Consider the following 23,086-nt stretch of genomic DNA (forward strand, 5'->3'; position numbering starts at 1 on the left):
GTATTTTGCCAGATCCAGACAGATTAATTTCTTGTAATTATTTTGCTTCTGTGCCTAGTTCAGTTTAACACAATAGAAGTTCACAGTGCCAGTGTGGGTTAAAAAAGTACCGAGTTCTCTTTCATGCAACACAGAGTAGGAATGTGGAGGCAGTCCATAAGGAAGTCTGCTTGGTTCTTTTGGTTGACTTTAGATCATTTTAATAACAATATTTACTTTCCCTGCATGAAACACCCACCCTGCAGAAGGGCGGCTTATCGCAGTCATTCATTCCCAGCTGCTATAAGTCTTTATAACATCAGCATCACTGGCTGATATAAAACTGGATTCTATCACATCATCCTTACCACATAATCTGCACAATTCTTGCACCATTTGAATGTTTCTTGTATTTTACATCATTCCATAAGCCACTTTTTTCCATCCTACACTCTTGAACTTACTGTGAATATTATTATGCTTATGATTTATGGTGCCATAACTGGGTTAAAAGCCACACGCGCGTAACACTCTCTCTTGCGCGAAACACGTACCCCGCGCGTGCGAAACGGGTACCCCGCACGCAAAAAAACCACTCTGCGTGCGCGTAGCAATGTCTCCCGCGCGCGAGGAGCCTCATGGAGCTCTGATTCTATAATTAGGGGTACATTTCAGATCATCCAGTAGGTGAAAAAATCAGTGTGCTTTTGGCTTAATATTCTATTTGTTTCCATAGTATACCCCTAATTATAGAATCACTCTTAAACTCCCTGTCAGAATCACTGGAGTAGACACGCTGGGCTTCTGGGCCAATTCCGGTCAGTCCACCCTGGGGTAACTGCCATTAGCAATGGAGCTAACTAACGTCTAATCCGCTGTACTAAAGGCTGACAGCCCTGCAATGGGAGCACTGAGGACCTCCGTTTAGAGCCAGAAATACATGGAGACCACTCACCCACGGCAGTTGGAGATCCAGGTTCGGTTTCTGTGTGTGTTCGGCGGAGCTGCAGTCCATGGGCACAGCAGAACAGCGGCAGCAGCATCAAAGGGGCTCCAGCCGACTGTGTCATTTCCTCTCTTGTATACAGTGGCATCCCACGTGGGGGGGTGAGTTCTTGCTGTCGCAGTCAGCCAATCATAGGGAGGTTGTGGCAGCACTGGTATCCGCCCACAAAGGGTCAAAAGTCTTCTCCCTGCGCATAGGTCAGAGCTCCGAGGCTCCTTGCGCGCGGGAGACATGCTACGCGCGCGGAGACATTGCTACGCGCGGGAGAGAGAGAGTTACTCGCACGTGACTTTTGACCCAATCATGGCACCATAATAATTATATGTTGTTTATTGGTGCTCATACTGTATGCTGTGTGCTGCTGTAACATGGGAAATTTGCCCAGACATGGGGCGTAATAAAGGATTATCTTATCTTAAATGTTCCAGCAAAACAAGCTTCCCTCAAACACTATTACGTAGGGGCACCATCACTGCATCCTGCAAATTAAATGCAACAAGACAGTCTTTTTTACGGTGGCCGACAGGGGCCAACGATCTGCAACTTTACAAAACGCCTCAGTTCAGGAAAACAGCTTCAAGTACAGAAACGATGCAAAATCACAAACTCAAACACAGATCTAAACGAGGTACAAAAGAGGATCGTGGTGCAAATGAAATAACGCACTGAAGAAAAAAAAAAACAAAACGCGCTGCTGAAGAGGGAATGATGCAAAGGAGAAAACGATCTCCAAACCAAAAAACGATCTGCAAATCAAGTAACGATTCCAAAACGAGAAACAATCTCCAAAACAAAGAAACGATATGCAAACTAAGAAACGATTTCCAGAGCATGAAACGATTTCCAAACCAAGAAACGATCTGCAAACTAAAAAACGATTTCCAAAAGAAACGATCTTCGAATGAAAAACGCTGTCACTACGAACGGAGCAGGGGGCCCTCTCGGCGTAACAGATGGGATGGAGAGAGCGAGAGAGACAGGACCGGACAGCTGCATGAACCAGTGTCTTTGCCTGAATGACTGTGCATTAAAATACAACGGGAACGGTAATGTGACTTTCATTCCAGTATATTTATTATGATTATGTTTGTATCACTACATATAATGCTGCACATACATGACATTTATTTTATTGTATGTTACACCAGACGTTGCAAGGCAGCACATTTGCATTTGTAGATTAGCCTGAGAAATAAGCTAAATTTATTAGAGATTCCCTTATTACAGTCCTCCATACCTAAACCATGTCTTTATTCTTTTGCAGATGTACTGTCCATTCTGTGGATCTGTGCTTGGAGCTTCTGATGCCTTTTGCTGTGCATGTGGCAAAAACATAACTGAAACCAAATCATCACTGTGTCCATACCATAGAATAAGGAGGGGCTTAATTACATTTATTTATGTTTAAATAAAATTACTTTCTGTAGGACATTTTAGTACACCTAAAATGCCAGTTACTGAACCAGGATAGTGATATTTAGAAGTGATTTTGTATACAAAAACATGATCTGAACATTTCAAGCCCACTTATAATCATTTTGTGTTACAAAATCCTGAATCTGTTTACCTGCACTGGTGCCGGGTTGTGCAACATCCACTTGTGCACCAGTAGCAGGTGTCTCCACTCTGACATGCTTTAAAAAAAGTTATGTTTTTGCCACATGCACAGCAAAAGGCATCAGAAGCTCCAAGCACAGATCCACAGAATGGACAGTACATCTGCAAAAGAAAAAAGACATAGTTTAGGTATGGAGGACTGTAATAAGGGAATCTCTAATAAATTTAGCTTATTTTTCAGGCTAATCTACAAATGCAAATGTGCTGCCTTGCAACGTCTGGTGTAACATACAATAAAATAAATGCCACGTATGTGCAGCATTATATGTAGTGATACAAACATAATTCAATTCAATTCAATTTTATTTATATAGCGTCAATTACAGTCAAATCGTCTCAAGACGCTTTACAGAACCCATATGCCTGACCCTCAGAGCAAGCCCAAAGGCGACAGTGGCAAGGAAAAACACCCTTTTAACAGGGAAGAAACCTCGAGCAGAACCCAGCAATAATATAATAATCATAATAAACATACTGGAATGAAAGTCACATTACCGTTCCCGTTGTATTTTAATGCACAGTCATTCAGGCAAAGACACTGGTTCATGCAGCTGTCCGGTCCTGTCTCTCTCGCTCTCTCCATCCCATCTGTTACGCCGAGAGGGCCCCCTGCTCCGTTCGTAGTGACAGCGTTTATCATTCGAAGATCGTTTCTTTTGGAAATCGTTTTTTAGTTTGCAGATCGTTTCTTGGTTTGGAAATCGTTTCATGCTCTGGAAATCGTTTCTTAGTTTGCATATCGTGTCTTTGTTTTGGAGATTGTTTCTTGTTTTGGAATCGTTACTTGATTTGCAGATCGTTTTTTGGTTTGGAGATCGTTTTCTCCTTTGCATCGTTCCTCTTTCAGCAGCGCGTTTTGGGTTTTTTTCTTCAGCGCGTTATTTCATTTGCACCACGATCCTCTTTGTACCTCGTTTAGATCTGTGTTTGAGTTTGTGATTTTGCATTGTTTCTGTACTTGAAGCCGTTTTCCTGAACTGAGGTGTTTTGTAAAGTTGCAGATCGTTGGCCCCTGTCGGCCACCGTACTTTTTCCCCCCCTAAAGCAGAATGAGAACGAGGTGCAGTCAGACCATTCTTCAGTGCTGATACATCCATCCATCCATTCTCTATACACCGCTTTATCCTCACTAGGGTCGCGGGGTGCTGTAGCCTATCCCAGCTGACTCAGATGAAGGCAGGGGACACCCTGGACAGGTCACCAGTCTGTCACAGGGCTACATATACAGATGAACAATCACACTCACATTCACACCTACGGGCAATTTAGAGTCATCAATTAACCTCTGCATATTTTTGGACTGTGGGAGGAAGCCAGAGTACCCGGAGAAAACCCACGCATGCACAGGGAAAACATGCAAACTCCATGCAGAAAGATCCCAGACCCACCCCTGGATTTGAACCGGGGATCTTCTTGCTGCAAGGAAAAAGTGCTAACCACTATGACACTGTGCAGCCCTGTGCTGATACAGCAATGCGCAGAATGGTCAGTAGCTGATGGGCACATCTGACTTTAATGAAGCTGACCAGAGCTTTTGTTTTCCATCACAAACCTGAACTTAACATTTGCTTTTACACTTACAGGAGTCATAATTTGTCCATAACATTAAAAAGTGAATTGTTGCCTATTCCTAACAATTATTTATTTGCTATATCCAAAGTCTTCCTCTAGCCTAAACAATTACTGCGTTGAATTTGAAAATAATCAACATTGTCTAGGGTTTTGCAGAATCAACCACTTCTTGTATCGTGACAAGGTTGATCTGTTGATATTTTATGGGGGTTGTGTGCCTGTTTCCATACACTTGTTAGAGATGGGTGTAGCAGTAGCAGCTGAACCCTCTAATTACTGGTGTTGTAAGTGGCCATTGACTGCCACAACATCAGGCATTCCAATGGAGTTACAGATCTCAACCTTCACACCAAACTCATTGGGGGGAGGAATGACAAATTAATAACAAATTACAACTGCAGTGTATTTGAAGGTTTAGTCAGTCTTATGTCCTTCACCTGTGACAAGCAGAAATAGTGCAGCGTGAATCCAACTGTGTGGGACGACCTGCAGCAAACAATATGGTGCATGTAATATATATATATATATCTATATATATATATATATATATATATATATATATATATATATATATAGGGACAAATATGGAAATAAGAAGACAGCAGAAAATGTTTGTCGAATAAATGCAAAATGTTCATGTCCACCTTACAGTGCATGAATGACATATTAGAACAAAGCAGCTCAAAGGGCATTTAACCAGCATCCGTTTTAATTGTTGACTTGGGCTGAAAAGTGTTGGGTTACAAAGTCTTTCATCATCCTGTTTTGCAGGATGTTTTGTTTGTCAAATTGTGTTGAGAAGGTCAGAAGGTTGGTCAGACTCAAACTGAACCTAAAGTTCAACCGTTAGGCAACAGCAGTAAAACTGGAGCAAGAACCTCAGAGGGCATGAAGGTTTGTTATGAGGCCGTTCGTGAGTTCCTTTGTGGTTTTATCACAGCGGCTGGAAGGCTGCAATATGCCAGAGAATGTGAAGCATCTACCGAACAAAACTGGCAAACAGACAAGACACAATCAGTTATGCGTGGCTTTAAATGGAGATTAAATTCAGCATTTTATTAGCGCCTATATGAAACTCCTCCGTGTCGGGTTGCATACAGTGAACAGGCCCACCTCTAATGTCTGAGGTTATTATTTTACAGAGACTGAGGGACTGTATTAGTGGTAGAATTTGTGATTTTATAACAAAATGGGGAAGAGTGATTAACATTTTGGGTATTCAGTGCAGAGTGAAATGAACTGACTTGGTTAGAGGACTGGTCTGCCCAGGTATAAAGGAACCTCCTGATTACTGTGCTTTATTCTCCGTTTTATCTAGTTACTTATTTTATGATGCTGTGCATTCAAGAGAATAAATCTTTGGCAGGAAATAAACGGTTTCACTTTCAAGGAAACCTTGAGGGTGTTCCAAAAAAGAGAAACTAATATTGTAAATTTTTATTGCTGCAAACACCACCAAACCAATTCACTTCATTTTTATTGCTACCAATAAACTTTAATTTGCGATTGAAATGAATAAACTGCACTTTCAGTAATATAGCACCTTCATACTAGACCGTTTTACTCCTCATTCACATACATCCCTCTTGGCACAGGAGGAACAGGGAATCTAACAACCAACCCAGTGTTGGTTAATGAGTCACTCTAGTACCCGAGTCACAGCTTTTTTCAAGTTTTCTTTTCCATACCAGTGTCAATATGATACCAAATGTTATATTAGCATAATTGATTGAATTTAAAATAATGCACAATGCTTCTACAGAAGCAGCTGTATCATACTTTAAGTGGATAAATACAGCATACTTAAAGTATTTAAAGCAGCATTTCTGAAAATATGGAACCCAATCAAACCCAAAAGCACCAAAGAAATGCCAAACAAAACAAAATAGTGAAAATAGAACCGAAAGCAAAAAGTTAAAGGCATGCTGGAAAACAAACCCGAATGCTGAATCTACAAATAAAAGCAGACAACAAAACCAAATGACAAAAATGCAACTATTAAAAACAGAAATGCTGAAAGTACAGGGTGTCCCTAAAATCTGGACACATGGGAAATCTCATTAACTCTATTTTTTTGCCTCCACAGTTTAAATATGGCTTTGTCGAAAGAAGGAAGGGTTGAACTGGTACTTAGTGGATGTGAAAGATGGACATATTGAAAGATAGCAAATGAATTTCAGTTCATTTCTTGAAAAGATGTGATTTCGCCTATGTGTCCAGACTTTAGGGACACACTGTAGAAAGAAAAGCTGAAAAAATATCTTTGAGTAAGGGCAGACCAGAACGGAAATGTTTAACCCTTTGATGCACAACATGGGTCAAAACCATAGACTGTATATAAAGTGGACGTAGCATCTGGCTCCAGAATTGAAGCCAACCCGGAAGTGTCAAAAACTTGCAATATCCCGCCGTCCGCTAGGGTTGGCTCCAAAAAGCTTTTTCTCCATAGACCCCAATTCATTTTTGGAAAAAATAAAATTTGATAGACTGATTTTCTACAGCTCAGGATTTTTTCCCCGTTAGTTTTCATGGTCAAAATGACAGATCAGGTGGCCGATCTTAAAATAAATCAATACTGAATTTTAAATAAATCATTGAAGTTGGTGGAGCAAGGGGGCGTGGCTATACTTGATAGACAGCAACAGAAGCATCTGCGGTAAAATGTGGGCGGGATAAGAGAGTCCTCAGCCAATCCTGCCCCTAGTTGCTCTCCGGTCCAGTCTGTTTGATGACGCTTTTTATGTCACTGGCTCCAAAAAATCCAAAACGGCGACCAGGAAGTAGCAAAATCTGGGCTTCATTTTCTCGGTGTTGAAACCAACGGGTGACGTCACAGTTAGTTTACGCCTGGTCAAAACTTTTGACCCATTTTCCATTGAATATGGGCATCTCTTGATCCATGTTCTGCATCAAAGCGTTAAAGGGGACACCAGAAAGTGAAAACAGCCAGGAGAGCTTTTTGTTGTTGCCCACAGTAACTGAAATTCACCATTGAATGATGTTTTTTCTTAAAAATAGGCTCTCTCTTGGCATTCTCTCGATGAGCTTCATGAGGTAGTACTTGAAATGGTTTTCACTTCACACTCATGCCTAGTCAAGAATCATTTGTTGAATTTCTTGTCTGTTTAATGGGGTTGGGACCATCAGTTGTGTTGTGCAGAAGTCAGGTTGGTGCACAGTTGACAGCTCTATTTGACAACTGTTAGAATCCATATTATGTCAAGAACCAATCAGCTGAGTAAAGACAAACGACAGTCCATCATTACTTTAAGAACTGAAGGTCAGTCAGTCTGGAAAATTGCAAAAACTTTGGATGTATCCCCAAGTGCAGTCACAAAAACCATCAATCGCTAAACCATTGATCTATGGATTCCAACAGTTGTTAAATAGGGCTGTCAGCTGTGTACCAACCTGACTTCTGCGCAACACAGCTGATGGTCCCAACCCCATTAGGACGACTAGAAATTCCACCGATTAAAATCAAGAAGGCACACCTGTGAAGTGAAAACCGTTTCAGGAGGCTACCTCATGACGCTCACTGAGAGAATACCAAGAGTGTGCAAAGCAGTAATCAAAGCAAAGAGTGGCTATTTTGAAGAATCTAAAATATAAAGCATGTTTTGACCCATTTCACACATATGTTCATTCACAGTTTTGATGCATCCAATGAGAATCTACCATGTAAATAGTCATGAAAATAAAGAAAAACCATTAAATAAATGAGAAGGTGTGTCCAAACTTTTGACTGGTAGTGTATAAGTTAGTTTAAACACTTTGATCATATATGTTCTCTTCTCAGCACACTGGGCAGTAAAAAACAACACATCTTCCTCTGTAGTGTATAATGCAGCATCCACCAACTCAAAGTCCACTCTAATCGGCTTTATCTCTGGCAGACCATCTGTCAAAACGACTATCTCTACCACACACGAGAAATCTGACCATCTGACTGCACATTCACCTCTGCAACACATATTCTGAGGTTTCCACTCTCGTGAACAGCCAGCAACCTCCAGTAAATCATTCCTCCGGCTCGGCACGTTGGGATGACATGCAATGACAGCAAAATTGGATCTTCTCTCTAGAAAGCCATTAAACAATTAGGTCCCGGAGCAGGAAGAGACCCGTAGCCACACACACATGCTTAACATGCCACAGAAAACTCCTAACCTCCCCACATGTGGAATTTAGAGAGTGCTCAAATCCTGTTGAAATCAGGCATTATATAGTCTATTAATCCAGTTCTGTTGCTGCAGTATCACTGCTTCCTGACACACATGATCCACAAACTGTGATTAATATGTCAATACAGCTAAAGCGCAACTAGTCATGAATTTGGCCTTTGATAAAATTCCACATTACACTGTCAACCCCACTATAATTAATCATAGTTTATGGATTTATTTTCATTCCTGTCGGGTGCAAAGAATTTGGTTTCTGTAGTCTATTGGAAGACAAAAAGGGTGATTGTGTAATCAATGATCAACACAGAGCATCAGTGTGTCCCCCTCTGGATTCACAGCACTGTTGCGTGTCTCGTTTGGTATAATTGTCTAGATCAGCAGGTTCCCATCCTTTGACTCATAAATTCATCACTCAGGCTTCAGTTTCAGGTCTGAGAGCGGTGGCACGCAACCAAAAGTCTGAGGAGAGAGTGAACCCAAGCACATTCACACCTACTCTGTTGTTGTCCCTCCCTTTCTCCTGCCGCCTCGGGCTGTTCCTGTCTTCTCGTGCTCGCTGGCATGTCAGACAGTAGAGGTACAATGCAGATCTCTTAATCATTCAGGTGGATTAGTCCCCCTCGGGACGGCACGCTGGCTGTTTATCACTCAGATTGTGACTAAAGGTGTTTGGTATGTCTCATCTGAAGGAAAAACCCAAGTAAGATAACAACAACAATAAAAAGACACTGAAGCACAGCAGCAGCAGAAAACATGCGCACTAATATGACTAAATGCAAACATTCACAGAGGAGGTGGTAAGTTTAAAAAATAGCAATGACAGGGGGGCAAAAGTTGGCTTGGAAATATTCTAATCAATTACTTTCACTTACACAAATTGCTACAGATAGCGACAACAGCATCATTTATGTTATAAACAGTTGGTTAATTTAAACACAAGACAATTGTGGACCAAACAAGAAAGATAGGTGCTCAATGAAGGACCAATGATCCCTGACCATCACGATACACACCAGAGAGCAGTGATTCCTCACACATCTCTGGGGGTCATCAGCTGGAAACCTCCTTTCAACGGTGTTTTGCCTACTGAGACCCACAACAACCTCTAGGAGGCTAGGCGGTGAACTCTGGCATCCCAGATTCGCCCCCTCTAGTATCAGTTCACACTGATCCTTCACAATCCAAACAGCACTGCCATGTTCAACTGACCCAGGCCCGTTTAGGAGATTCTCCAGGTAGTGACCAGTGCCGATGCTGCCAGTAAACTAGTGCCAACTGCTAAAAAGTGACAAAGAAACTATACATATAGGCTCTCCAAGCCTGCTAATTCTAATTGCTAATGCTAGCTGTAAGACGACAACAATGTCCAAAGCAAACTTACCGCTGACAAAGAAACTACACAAGCCAGCTGCTAGTCGTAGTTTAATTCTATCTGAGCCACAGCCACCCTCAATATTTCTTTTCCATACCAGCATCAATGATATCAAATTTTATACTAGCAGAAATACTTTACTTGATCCCTTGTGGCCAAATGATTGAACTTGAAATGATGTCTATACATATGCAGCTGTATGAGAACCGCACCTACTTAAATACACCAAACAAGCATTTAAAACTGCATTAAATAAGTCAGAAAAATACAACTAAACACAGATGATAAAACCAAATAAAAACACAAAAGCACAACAGAAATGCCACAAATGCAAAAAAAAAAAAAAAAAAAAAATTGGAAATTTATGGTTTAAACATTCAAAAATAAAAGCCTCCAACATGATGTTAGCAATACTTCATAGGCACAAAGTGTCTGTGTTCAGGTTTCACAGATTTTCATTTTAAATTAAATGAAAACAAAGTAATTAAGTGACAGCTTGTTATGCACTACAGAAGTCTGGCTCCTCACTGAATTTTCAAACACAATTCTGCCAAATAAACAGCAGTACGGGCTTTTTAAGGACTAGGAGGTCTAATGGTAAATACAGACGACTCATCTACACCTGCACTGCAGTGCCATCTTCTGACTATAAACTACCTACATGGGCTTCTGTGATTTTCACAGGACCCTGAACATCACATTTCCTTCATTGCAGGCCATAGAGGAGCTCTATTCTGAACCAGCTGCAGATTAAGACTATGGCAGTCCAAACAAGTGACAATAAAGACCTGAAAAGAGAGACATACCTTCACCTCAAAAGTCTTATTTTTCATAAGTTGGTTTTTCAATGCTCAGTTTAACAAAAGAATTATTTAAAGGAAAGCTATGGTTTAAATTGATTTTCAGTCGCAGTCCTCATGCATCTGTTCCTCCTCATGCTGCATCGTAAATTCTTTTAGCATTTCTTTTGTTGGATTTAAAATTAATCATATTTATATACTGAGAAAAACCAGAACCACTACAGCAATTACTATTCACTCATCTCTTCCCCAAATTTACTAATTTGCAGGATAAAGACCCAAGACAGTCACTGATGTTTTTTTTGCACAACCTAAATGCTACTAAGAATGCATAACTGTACTTTAAAAAATAAATATTAGCTGTTCAGGGATTACCCTGGAATAAAACCAAAATTACCTTTTGATATCTTTTATCAGTGAAAAATTATCAGGTTAAGAAAGCTTACCTTTAAATGGAACATCAAATAGTTAGTGATAAGAGCATTTGTTTTCAGAAGTAGTGGTTTTTACGAAGAGAAACACTTACTTTGCTAGCACAGAAAAAACTTGGTTGCATGAGAAGTGTCCTACAGGCCTCTGTGCTGTCGTTATGTCTGACGCCTTGTCAAGCTATGATGTTTAACCTGCAAATGTCCAGATCTGACGGGAAAGCAACTAAAAAGTATCTAAATAATTAATAAACAAAAACATTTGTTCATTTTTTGGAACGGAACTTGAATGCTCTTACTTCAGGTCTCCATCAGCAACAAAGCAAAAGAGTCACATGATTAAGACAAGTTTGAACTTCAAAAGTTAGCAAAACTTATTTGTAAGAGACAACAAATACAATCAGTAAAATTACAAACTGTCTGACAAACTCTACGCTTTCATCTCTCACCTACTATGAATTTATTGACATTATAGATGCATGTGATCTTCTGTCCAGTAGTGCTTGTTGCCCTATTAGACGCTCACATTTGTTCCCAGATCTCAGTAGTGGTGAGTACAATGTCACTAAAACTGATTGTAAAAAATGGCAAAAGCAGCTTTAAAATAGTCCGATGAAGTAATTTTGTTTACACGAACTGCTATAGATACCCTAGAATACGTTTAGCGGAGGCCTAGAGCTGCAGGGCACAACGTCAACAGCATCATTTATGGTCCAAAAAGGTTTGAATGCAACATCAAAGCGTCTGAGCTCAGACAGTTTCCACAGATGCCGGATAGCACCATTTCTGCTTGGATGCTGCTTGAAAGCATCAAGATAGCAGAATAGTGTTTCCATTAAAGTGGGCAATATGCAAACCAACATAGCACTCTCTTGTCCACCATTAGAGGGTTTTTCATGTCTGATACACGGTCCTTTTAATATCAGTGGCTTTATTAGAAAAAAATGGCAGTGTTGTACATATGTATGTATGCTTGATGTTTTAATATCATGACTGTATTTGCTTGATTCACCCCATCTGGAAACCATACACATATCTTAGAGACAGGTCTACAGTTTTTCAAGCCTGCCAAAAACAATAGTTACATTACCATATGTCTTCAGAAACAGGTTTCGCTCGCTACAATCATCCCTCCAGGATGTATTTGTTGATAAAATATGCTTTTCCATGGTACGTTCAGCGTACATCATAGAGGATTAAACATGCAGCCTTCCCTCCAGTGCAGTAATGTATTCAGAAGCTGTCTCAGGGGGACAGTTGAAGTGTTTATCTTATAAAGTCAATGTGTAAAATTCTGTCTTTTTGTCTCCAAGGTGGACTACAGGGGAAAGACAGAAACTAAACAAGGGAATTAAGTAGTAAAAATATTAATACTCACATAAAATCAAATTGCTCTGTCAAATTCAGACAGCTGAAGCAATCTATTGAAAGAAGGACGGCTGTGGATTTTGTCCCCCATCACTTATGAAGGGCTGTTTTAGAACTACAGTAAGCAAAACCTGACTACTGTTTGAAAAAAAGGCCTCAAAAACTGAAAACTTAACTTTTAAAACGATTGTAGATAATAAAGCCGAGCTCTTGTTTGAGCGGTATTCAGTGAACAACTTGCAGATGTCGGCCACACAGCTACTGTTCAGTGTTATGATGCTAATTCACGATGTCCTCACATCATCCAGAGGTCAGGACGTCTGCAAATCTGAGCGCTGCAGGTGAGGCTCTTTAGCAACTTGTGCCGTTTGCCCTTCATGTCCTCCGCAGTATTCTGCAGATGCCATGTCACCTCTTTAAAAGGCTGTTAATAGCTTTGACTTCATCAGTGGACAGTGGGGAAAGAGTGTAGCCTCTCAGCTCTGGTTTTCCTGCAAACGAACAGAAAGACAAACATCATGGTCACATTTATCAAAACTTCATGCATGATATTTGGTTATCATGAAGCACTAAACAGACACGAGCAAACTTAACTGCCTCAAAATTCATATCTGATGTTATTGTAACTGAGGTATTTTCCCAAAAACAACATTTCACCTTTTCAACTGCTTTACCAGATGATTACGTATTACACATAACCGTTCCCTGTAAATTCTACAGCTTTATGGCTGAATGCAGGCTGGAGTCAGTTTCCATGACGGCTTCCAACAACCAAACCGCTGGGAGACATTCAGTTGGACAATGCACCATTAGAAACCTCTCGCTTCCCATACATGCATACATTACTGGAGACCAGCCATTCCTTCTATACGGACTGCATACGTATTTGCAGATGTGATGCAAATATTTTTCCACCGAGTTTTCATGAATCCAGACAGGAGTGGTAAAAGTTCAATAGACCAAAAAAAAAAAGGTCCAAATGACAGAAACATGAAGTCCAGAGTGAATCCAAAGCACTTCATCAGGGACTCTAAAGATACATGTCATTTATTAAAATACTTTTGCTAATTAAACACTACAGTTAGGAGCATTTTCCAAACCTTACAAAAGTGAAGTCTGCACCACCAGTGTCAATGGAAGTCTAACATACATACTAAAGGTCAATTTAAACATTTCAAATTACCACTGAGGTAAAGAGGTGGATAAAGAACAAAAACCTAAATGTTTAAAATGATAAAATGATCACTAAACTTCCAAACATCCAATTATTCTAATGTAGCAAATTCAACAATGTTGGGCAAATAGGACAATCACAAAAATGTCAAACAAAAAAGGCCTTTTGCTGAAGTACTTTCAACACAGAACAGTGACTTCTATGTAATTTTTAAAACATTTTGTTCATCTGTGGGAAAAAGAAGGGTTTTTACCACATAACTACAATAACTATTAGTAGAGAATTTAATTAGCTTATAGATAGACGCCACTATTTATCAGCGTTTCCCTAATAATCCGTCACATGTAGGTGAGAGTAGATGATAGCTGGGCAGCTGTGCACAGAGAAACTTCTAGTCTTCACTCAGTCAGTGCAGTGAAGCAGCTCAGATATGTGTACGACCAACAATTAGGTTGAAAAGACTTTAATGAGGTGTTCTGATGTCAGAGTTACTCGGGTTAGAATGAAATGATTTTATCTTTTCTGTGAGCACAGTTTTCTTGAAGCTGAGTATTTTAAATGTCAACAGCGGAATTAATCACCTCAATTTAATCGATGGAAACCAAAATTGTGATGAGGATTGATATTCCATTAACTGTGCAGCCTCACAACTAACATTACATCACTATATTGAAACCAAATTCTAATTTTCAGCGTTTCTCTCCTTTTGCTGTGCACATATGGAACCTGTATGTAAACAACTGTCACTTTTAAAAAAGTATGTTAAAAAAATGTGTATCCAGGAACTCTTAAAAGGGAGAAAATTACATTTAAAATGAAAAAAAAAAAATTAAAAACCTCCGGGACACTGTTGAACATTCTAATCTGTTTATGATGGTATGACCCTGAGGTTTTCATGAAGCCAAATTTAGGAATATTAGCATGTGGGGCTTTTTTTTTTACCAAGACTGCAAGAAATTTGTAGTAAAAACAATTTTGTGGAACTTTGTTTTAGGTACTAAATTAGGGTGTAAAAAATACCAGATTTGCTGTTGGCACGAAAACACTGAAATTCCATGATTCTCGAGAGCACATTTTATACAAAAAAATATGCCAAATGAGTGGATTTCAACATAAACTGCTACACAAAAACGCATTGTGTCTTGACAGAGTGAGCGGTATTAACAGTAGCCTTCTCACATTCTGACCAGCACCCAGCTCATAATATGAGACATCAGCCAAAACAAATTAGATTTTGTGAACATTGTGTATGCAGCATTGAGCCAGCAGATGTAGGTTTGCATTGCCAGACCTACATTCTTGAATAAAAGTTTCAACATACTTTTACAGACCATATAAATCATGTCAGTCATGACTTTCTAATGACTCTTTTACCTCAGAATTTTCTATGACGGAATCGCTGAGACCCATGAGTCTTTGTCACAAAAAACAATCCTGTATTTCTGTTCTGTCATAGATATACCAAAGGTTTTCTGGAAATATGACAAAATCTTCATATGGTCTTTACTAGTGTATGGAAACTTTTGTTCATGGCTGTATCCTCCCAGCATTGAGGGCTTGTCTGTCTGAACCTCATAATTGTTCTGCTATGGGAGGAAAAATGCTCAAGCATATCTGTATTTTTTTTTTTAAATCAATCAAAATCATTTCAGGTGGTGCTGAGCCCTCAGCAGCAACTATGACCCTGCAAAATAGTGTCACAAGAAACAAAAAAATCTTTCTTTGTACCTTGCATCTCATTGAGACGATTGACTTTTGCTTTCAGGCCTTTGCGAAGGTCGTTTATCTCCTTGTCCAACTGCTCTTGATCTACAGACGAGAACAAAGATCACAAGCGTTTAAATTGATTTGTTTAACAATTATATTCTTATTCAGAGCTAAAATTGATTTGGTATATATAAATTGTTCAATATCGTTTACCTTTCTGAATCATCTCTTTTGTCTTAGATTTGGGAAATTTGATGAACATGTTCCCAAAGCAAACCTTCACTTTCTCTGTAAATGTCAGCAGTGTTAAATCAATCAGACATTATCTATATACTACTTTGCATACAAATGAAATGTAACACAAAAAGCTTTACAGATGAAAGTAATAAAAATGCAACAATGCAATAAAACAATACAAACAACCCCCCCACCCCATCATCATGTTATAAATTAAACATTTAAAATAAAAATATAAAATAAATAAATGAAACATAATATATATTAATACCATGCAGACAAATAGAAGGGCAAAACAGAAGTCAAAATTCACAAAAACACAATAAGAAAATACTAAAAACAAAGTAATAAAAAGTACATTGAGTAGACTAAAATATGAAAATAAGTGAATAAACAGAGAACTCAATCAATAAAATAAATTCTAGAAGAGTAATAAATAAATAAAACCTATGAAACCAATAAAAAGCAAAACCAAAATGGTAGATCTTGAGTTTGCTTTCATGTCATTATAATTACAGTGACAAATACAACCAATATTCCAACTATACATCGAACTCATATCAGGATACTGAAGTACATTTCCACAGTGATATTTTGCAGTTGTTGTTTTTGAAACTAGGCAGTGAGTGTCTAAAGCAATGCTTTGCAGTGAGGGGTCACTTACCTGAATCTGACATTTCATGTTTCAGTGCATTCAGTGCCTCCCTGTTCCTGTTCCTTTTTGTGTCCAGGTCCACAATCTAAAAAATTACCAAAGAACCTTAGTTCCTGACAATACTATATAGGGAATGCTAAAAAAATAAATGACTAACTCATTATGAAGGTTAAAAAGCAAACACATGTTTCCGTATTTCCTAAAACTACAACCAATCCTCAGTTAAAAGTCAGTTGTTTAATAATAGCTAAGCAGCAAATACAGGTCAGGAAAAAACCATGGGTGGATAAACTCCTGCTGCTTGTAAAATAATCACAGACACAGAGAGAGTCTTCTTCCTGAAGGGGGTGTGTACTGCATCAGCTCAGATGCATTTACACACAAGATGGTACCTTTAAATATTAAGAGAAAACTTGCTAGAGTAGAAGAGAATGACTTATTGCTATTGCACAATGTACAACGGAATCATGCATTTACAAAATCAGACAAATATTTTGTGCAAATATCTATATAACATTAAAAATTAGAAAAATCATATATGCAATTGTATCTATGAAAACTTTGTTTTAAAAATAACTTGTTTAGTGAATCAGGAACAACGAAAACAGTAGTGTAACTGAATATTGCACATTGCTGAACATGTAAGACAAAGTGTGGCTAATATTTAAAAATTTGAAAGTCCTGACTATAGAAAACTTTTTTGGAAATTACGTACATTATCACTAGTAGAACACAGACTAGCACCAAGCCTCAAAATAAGCTAATGTTTATGGAAAACGTAACAAGTTCATCATATTACTAGCTTTCTTGGTGACACAGATGTTTTCTTAACCAACTTAACGTCGTGGTAACAAAACATTTCCTGTGTTAGGCTTGTTTATGTCACCAGGAGGACTATAAACTGAAAATATAGTTCAACTATAATAACCTGACTGCCAGCAAAGCACTATAACTTCACTAATTAGCTTAGCTGCTAACTTTCGCCATTGGATACAGTTCGGTTAGCAGTTAGCTACATATATCTTCCCAGGTATTCGTGCTCTGCTTGTTACTAAACAAATATTATTTCCAATTCAGTATTCAATTAAGACAGAAATATAATAAATTGAAAATATATTTAAGCTATAACAAGTTGACTGTTAGAAACGAGAACTACACCTTTGCTAGTTAGCGTAGCTGATAACATTAGCCGTTAATATAGCTCAGTTAGCAGCTAGCTAAACATGCTACTAACCGCTTATTGTTACAGTCAGTAGGTAGTTACCTGCTGTTTAGTGGTGAGAACATCCTCTGCTGCCTCCTCAACTTCTGTCAAATATTCCAACACACGCTGGGATTCAGCGTCCATGCCGCCTGTGTATCACAAAAATACGTCCGGTGTGAAACAACGACTGGGCAGTACTGCGAAACTCCCGTCTTCTTCGGGTTCTTCTTCTGGTAAGGTATTTGTGGTAGACTACACTGCCATCTATAGGTCATTAGTAGAACTGCATACAAACTGTGCCCTGAGCCCAGACGTGGAGAAACGCAGTCACAGATGTTTCACATTAATCATTGATTTCGCCGTTTTTTTTATCATCACATTGCAAATTATCACAATTTCCCGATTAACTTGACTCTGTATATAGTTTCTGTATCACCTTTATCACCAAATCTCCTCAGTCTCAGTCTCTGTAAAGTAGCACAGAGACTGCAAGAGAACAGCAACATTCAAGTACAACATTTAAAGTGTAACTAGACTCATGCACTTAATTGGCAAGGACATTCATTTTGTTTGTTATTTTTGGATTTTTTCTTGTGAAGATTCATTCTTGTAGTTCTTGTCCCATAGTTGAGTTGGCTTACAGGATGCAGCAGTTTTTTCCTTTCAGGGATTTCTATCTCTAACTTCAATGAACTAGACTGAAGTGAGCTTCCTGTCATGTTCTGCTGCAGAGTAACTCCAATAGTAGTTGTTGTCATGATCCTGGCAGTGAATAATTCCTATCCTTGAGTTTCACTTGTTAAAAGTGAAAAACAAACAAACAAACAGCCTTACGAGATTAATCTGAAGAATTACACCTGTTAGTTACAACAGTTTGGTATCCTTTAATAGCAGTTTTGATGATTTTTTTTACAGACTCAGTAGTGTGAGCTACTGCGTTTACATCACCAGTAAACCTGCAGTGGTGGAAAATCTTTCATACAAATATATACATAGTGTACTGTGCTGACAAAGGCTTACTGGGTTCATTTAAATGAAAAAAAACAAATAAAAGTCTTCATACATAATTATCCACAGGCTCTTTCACTTATGACCGATCCTGTAAACATCCGGAGCTTATGTGAGTGCAATCACAGCATTGTAGTAAACATCGAATAAATTAGGCAAAAAATGTTTTATATAATATTAATACATCAACAATCTTGCTATACTTGTTGTCAACCCGTACCAGAAAGAAAGAATTACTGAAAATATACATTCATGTTCAGATTTTAAAAGTGGTGACTGTAGCTCTGGCCTTCAGATTACATATACAGTTTCTAAATTTGATGTTATGTAACAAATTCAACCTGTTTCATCTTGCTTGGCCTCCGTATAGGAGAGTATTTGGACCCAGGTAAATTGTCCATTATTGCTGTGACAGTGTCTGGTTTTATTTCCTGCCCTTTAAACTCAGCTGCCCTTCTCCGCTCAGATCCAGCTTTTCTGCTCTCAGAGCCACTCCGTCTTTTCTCTGATCCGCTGCGGTGTCTTTCTTCTCCACTTCTCCTCTGCTCTGAGCCACTCCTCCTCCTGAACCCACCCATCCAGTAGTCCAACGCGTCCCCCTTAACCTCACCAGAGTCCCTGGCGGTGGAGTGAGCCCTGCTGGTAGCACCTTGGACGGGGTTGCGGATGTTTCCTGAAGCTTGCATCCTCCTCAGATGGCTGTTAGTCCTCACAGGGCTGCTGAACCTCTGAGCTCTGGAGCTTCTCTCCGAAGACTGAACCCGACTCTCGCTGTAGCTCCTCTTGGGCAGCGACACCGGTAACCTGGTTCGCTCCAGCATCGGGCTCAGTCTGGTCTGACAGGCGTGGGCTGAGCGGCTGCACGGCGTGATGCAGGCGGAGAGGCGGATCCGGCAGAGAGTGCAGGCGCAGCTGGATAGCAGGGCGGAGTGATTGGCCATCGAGGAGAGGAAGGTGAGGGGGAAGGCACGCTGACACTGGAGGATGCACTTTGGAGAGCTGAGGCGTGACGAGGCAGCAGCCGGTGACCTCCGACAGGTGGAGATAACTTCTGACACCGCCAGCTTCCCTCTCTCCTCCTGGAGAGTCTGGATCTGACGCCACTCCAGCTGCAGCAGCCTCTCCAGGTACCTTTCCAAAGGACCCACAGGCCTCGGCCGGGGAGCCCCTCGGCCCTCCATGTTATAGAAAACAGCCAGCTGACCGAGGCTCCACGAATTAAAAGGTGGAGGGAGGAAGTCTGGGAAGTCAAACCCATCAGAGCTCCGTCTTCTGGCTCTGTGGCTGCGAGATGAGCAGAGTTCGGCCTCGATGATCTCTGGCCTGAGATCAAGCTGTGGAGGAACCCGGCTGCAGGGCGACACCGGGAGTCTTTCTGACTCAGACAGGTCGGTGTCGCTGTCCTCACCTCCATGGCCCCTCACACCTCCAACCTCCATCTCTGGTGAGCGTCTCTCCAACAGATCGGAGCTGGAATTGTACAGACGCTGGCAGGAAGAGGCTGCAGTCTGTCTGCTGCCTCTGAATCCTGTGTGTTTTTGTTCTCTGTGGCTGCGGCGCCGAGCAGGAAGCTGCACCTTTGACTCCATCCGGTCGTCCGCAGGAGACACTGGATGAGACTTGGACTCTGAGGTTCCCTGAGCACTGCAAGGAAAAGTAAATGTCATTAAATTAGGACAAATGCAGCACAGAATAACAGCAAATCTGTTCAGTGACGTCACCTGTTTTGAGGAGTATTGCGTTTGGTCGAGGAGGTGTTTGATTTGTGCTTTCTTCTTGGCTGCAGCCTCTGCGATGTCAAACAGATACAACATTAAATGACACATTTTCTTCCTCACTAACAGATATTCAGGCTGTGAACACATTTCAAACTAATACTAAAGCTACTGCTTGTTTTCACTAGTAAATAATATGACTTAATGACATTTCACCTTGGGCTGCACAGTGGAGTAGTGGTAAGCAACTTTCGCCTTGCAGCAAGAAGATCCCTGGTTCAAATCCCAGGGTGGGCCTGGGATCTTTCTGCATGGAGTTTGCATGTTCTCCCTGTGCATGTGTGATTGTTTGTCTGTATATGTAGCCCTGTGACAGACTGGTGACCTGTCCAGGGTGTCCCCTGCCTTCACCCGAGTCAGCTGGGATAGGCTCCAGCACCCCCCACAACCATAGTGAGGATAAAGCAGTGTACAGAGAGTGGATGGATGGACATTTCATCTTCCTGTATAAACACTGAGATGCCATAGAAATGTGTGCTATTTGTAAAAAAAAAAAAAAAGAAAGAAGAAGAAGCAGTGACTGCACACTGGATAGTTAGAGCTGGCTGAGTTAGTTTCAGCTAAAGCTAATTAACCAACTTTTTCTTCTTTCTTGTGTTTAAAAAAGCCTTTTGATGTTCCTACATGTTATCATGTTTCTCCCTGAGCGCTTCTGCTTAAAAAAATATCTTTGAATCATCTTTTAGATTTACTACAAAAACACTGTCAGCAATTTATACTCCTGAAATGGCACAAAAATTATGGCTTCACTTTGGCAAAGAGTCTTCAAACACCTAATGCTTTTCCTTTCTACTTCACTGTTTCTGTAGTTACTGTTACTGCTATGAATTAAGTTAGAAATTAGATACTGAACGAACATTCTTTTAAAAATAATTATGAGAAAATGGCATTATTACATAAAGTAATATCCAATATAAATGTAAAGCATGGAAGATATTGAAACGAAAGGAATATTTATGAAAAAAGAGTGACTTACTATTATTCAAGTATTGACAGATAAATGGTTTCTGGTTAAATATTTTTGTAAATCAACACAATGACAAATTCAGAATTGAATGAGTTTGACATATTGTTTTATGGAAATGGACAAAACACAAACCAATAAAAAGAATCTTCAAAATTTTGGCCTCACAACTGCAGGTCTTAGATAAGAAAGAATTTTGGAAATATAGAAATCACAACCAAAAATGCATCCAAACCAAATGCAGTTTGTTTATTTTTTTGTGTGTGCTTGGTTGTGTTTTTGGTATTTGCATCATTTTTCTTATTACTTATAGAATTGATGAGGATTTGTTTTCTTCTGGTTATTGTAGTGTTTTTTCCAAGTTGCAGTGGATTCATCTCTAAAGACCACCACAGAGTTCACATGCAAATCACCCTACAGATTTTTAAAAAAAAAGTCTGTTAGATGGCATCTGAAGTTAGTTATGTACTCATGCCGATAAACCTATCTCCATTGTCCTGAAAAATATCTTACTTCAAACTGTTTTCACAGCTCTCTGCATTTGTAGAGGTCTGAAAATAGTGAGGATGGATTTGTTTTGTCTGATGAAAACTAAAAATAGAATATAGAATAGAAATACTTCACTGATCTCTTACAAGCAGAAAGAGTGAAGTGATGACGACCAGAGATACAAACAAATAAGAAGAAGGAATATCTGGGAAGTAAGCTTAAAAAAAGAAAGAAAAATATTTCAAAGTAAAAACTATTCAGTTTGCAGTGATATTAAAGAGCTACTGCACGTTTTGGTACCATATTAACACATTTAAATCTGTGAATTATGAATATTTTGAACTCAATATCAACATAAATATCTTTACACATACAAGAATCTGTGCAAAATGAGTATTTTCCTACTTAAGGACGCATCTGTGCAATATTAATACTTCTCCATCAGAATTTCTACTCATGAACGAATCTGTACAACATCACTGATATGTAAAATATTTTGATTTCCATATCCAAAGGAACTTTACAACCTGAACTATATATATATTTTTGGTTTACGTTTATTTTTGTACTGGTATTTCTTAAATGTTTGCACTATCCCCTTTGCTGCTGTAGCCATGCAATTTTCCCGACTGTAAGAATGATAAATAAATTATCGTATCTTTTTTTTAAAAATTCATATATTTTTGGTTAGGTATATCAAATTGAGAAAAGCAACAAATCATCACATTTGAAAAACTGCATGTTATTTAGACCTATTTATTTTATTTTTTGAAACTAATTTGCAATTACTATTTTTCTGTCCGACAGAAATGCCAGTTAATAAACACTTACTTTCTCATTATTATTATTTTCCTGGCTGGGCAGCGGGTATTGCGGCTGCGGGGTTCTCCTTTGTGACTGCCGCCTTCCCATCTTGTTGCTTGAGGAAAAATGCAGAAAAAAGCAGTTAATGCAGGCAGCAGCGCGTAAAAATGCACAGATGTAATATGGGAACAAAAACATAAGCGGTGCTCAGCGGGGCGAACATGGCGGAGCTCTTTGTAATGTTTTCACATCTCACAGCCTCAACCGGAGTCTCCCCGTCGAGGCGACAGCAGTTGAAAACACCGAGAAACACCGTCTGTCTGCCCCGTTTGTTACCGCCTCAGAATAACACCGTGATGGGGAGGCTACCTGGCCACATTGGGCCTGTTGTTGCTCCACGCAGCCTTCTTCTTCCACTCCCTCTCCCTGCTGGAGACCCTCTCCACGCACCGCGGTGCCACCCTCTCCTGCAGAATGGTGCCCATCCCAGCCGAAAGCAGCACCAATGAAATGGGCGAGTGGGCTGTTCACAGGATACACGGAGCTGTGATCATCATGAGTGGAGACCCCAAATCCACCAGATGCACTCTCTTCATCTGTGCTCACGGATTGTTTGCGTGATGAACAATTCAGAAGACGTCCAGCAGAGCGCAGTAGCACCTGTTCACCTCATAGGGTGGTTTATAGGAGCACGTACTGACCTGTTCAACTGGATGTCAACCAAATATCTAATCAGCCAATCA

General features: G+C 39.7%; 2 protein-coding genes across 2 annotated transcripts; both read right to left on the bottom strand.

Moving 5' to 3' along the window:
- Window positions 1–11,869: 11,869 nt before the first annotated feature.
- On the bottom strand, window positions 11,870–17,520 carry pdrg1 (p53 and DNA-damage regulated 1). Its single transcript, XM_022200894.2, has 5 exons — window positions 17,364–17,520; window positions 16,109–16,184; window positions 15,421–15,495; window positions 15,229–15,309; window positions 11,870–12,817 (listed from the first exon to the last, which is right to left on the bottom strand). The coding sequence occupies exons 1-5, from the start codon at window positions 17,445–17,447 to the stop codon at window positions 12,735–12,737; spliced, it is 399 nt and encodes a 132-aa protein (XP_022056586.1). The 5' UTR covers window positions 17,448–17,520; the 3' UTR covers window positions 11,870–12,734.
- Window positions 17,521–18,163: 643 nt separating this feature from the next.
- fam217bb (family with sequence similarity 217 member Bb) lies at window positions 18,164–23,011 on the bottom strand. Its single transcript, XM_022200891.2, has 4 exons — window positions 22,713–23,011; window positions 22,371–22,458; window positions 20,033–20,100; window positions 18,164–19,955 (listed from the first exon to the last, which is right to left on the bottom strand). Exons 1-4 carry the CDS (start codon window positions 22,826–22,828, stop codon window positions 18,635–18,637), a joined length of 1,593 nt encoding a protein of 530 aa, XP_022056583.2. The 5' UTR covers window positions 22,829–23,011; the 3' UTR covers window positions 18,164–18,634.
- Window positions 23,012–23,086: the final 75 nt, after the last annotated feature.

This window comes from Acanthochromis polyacanthus, chromosome 5 (assembly GCF_021347895.1).
Source record: "Acanthochromis polyacanthus isolate Apoly-LR-REF ecotype Palm Island chromosome 5, KAUST_Apoly_ChrSc, whole genome shotgun sequence".
NCBI classification, from domain to species: Eukaryota; Metazoa; Chordata; class Actinopteri; family Pomacentridae; genus Acanthochromis; species Acanthochromis polyacanthus.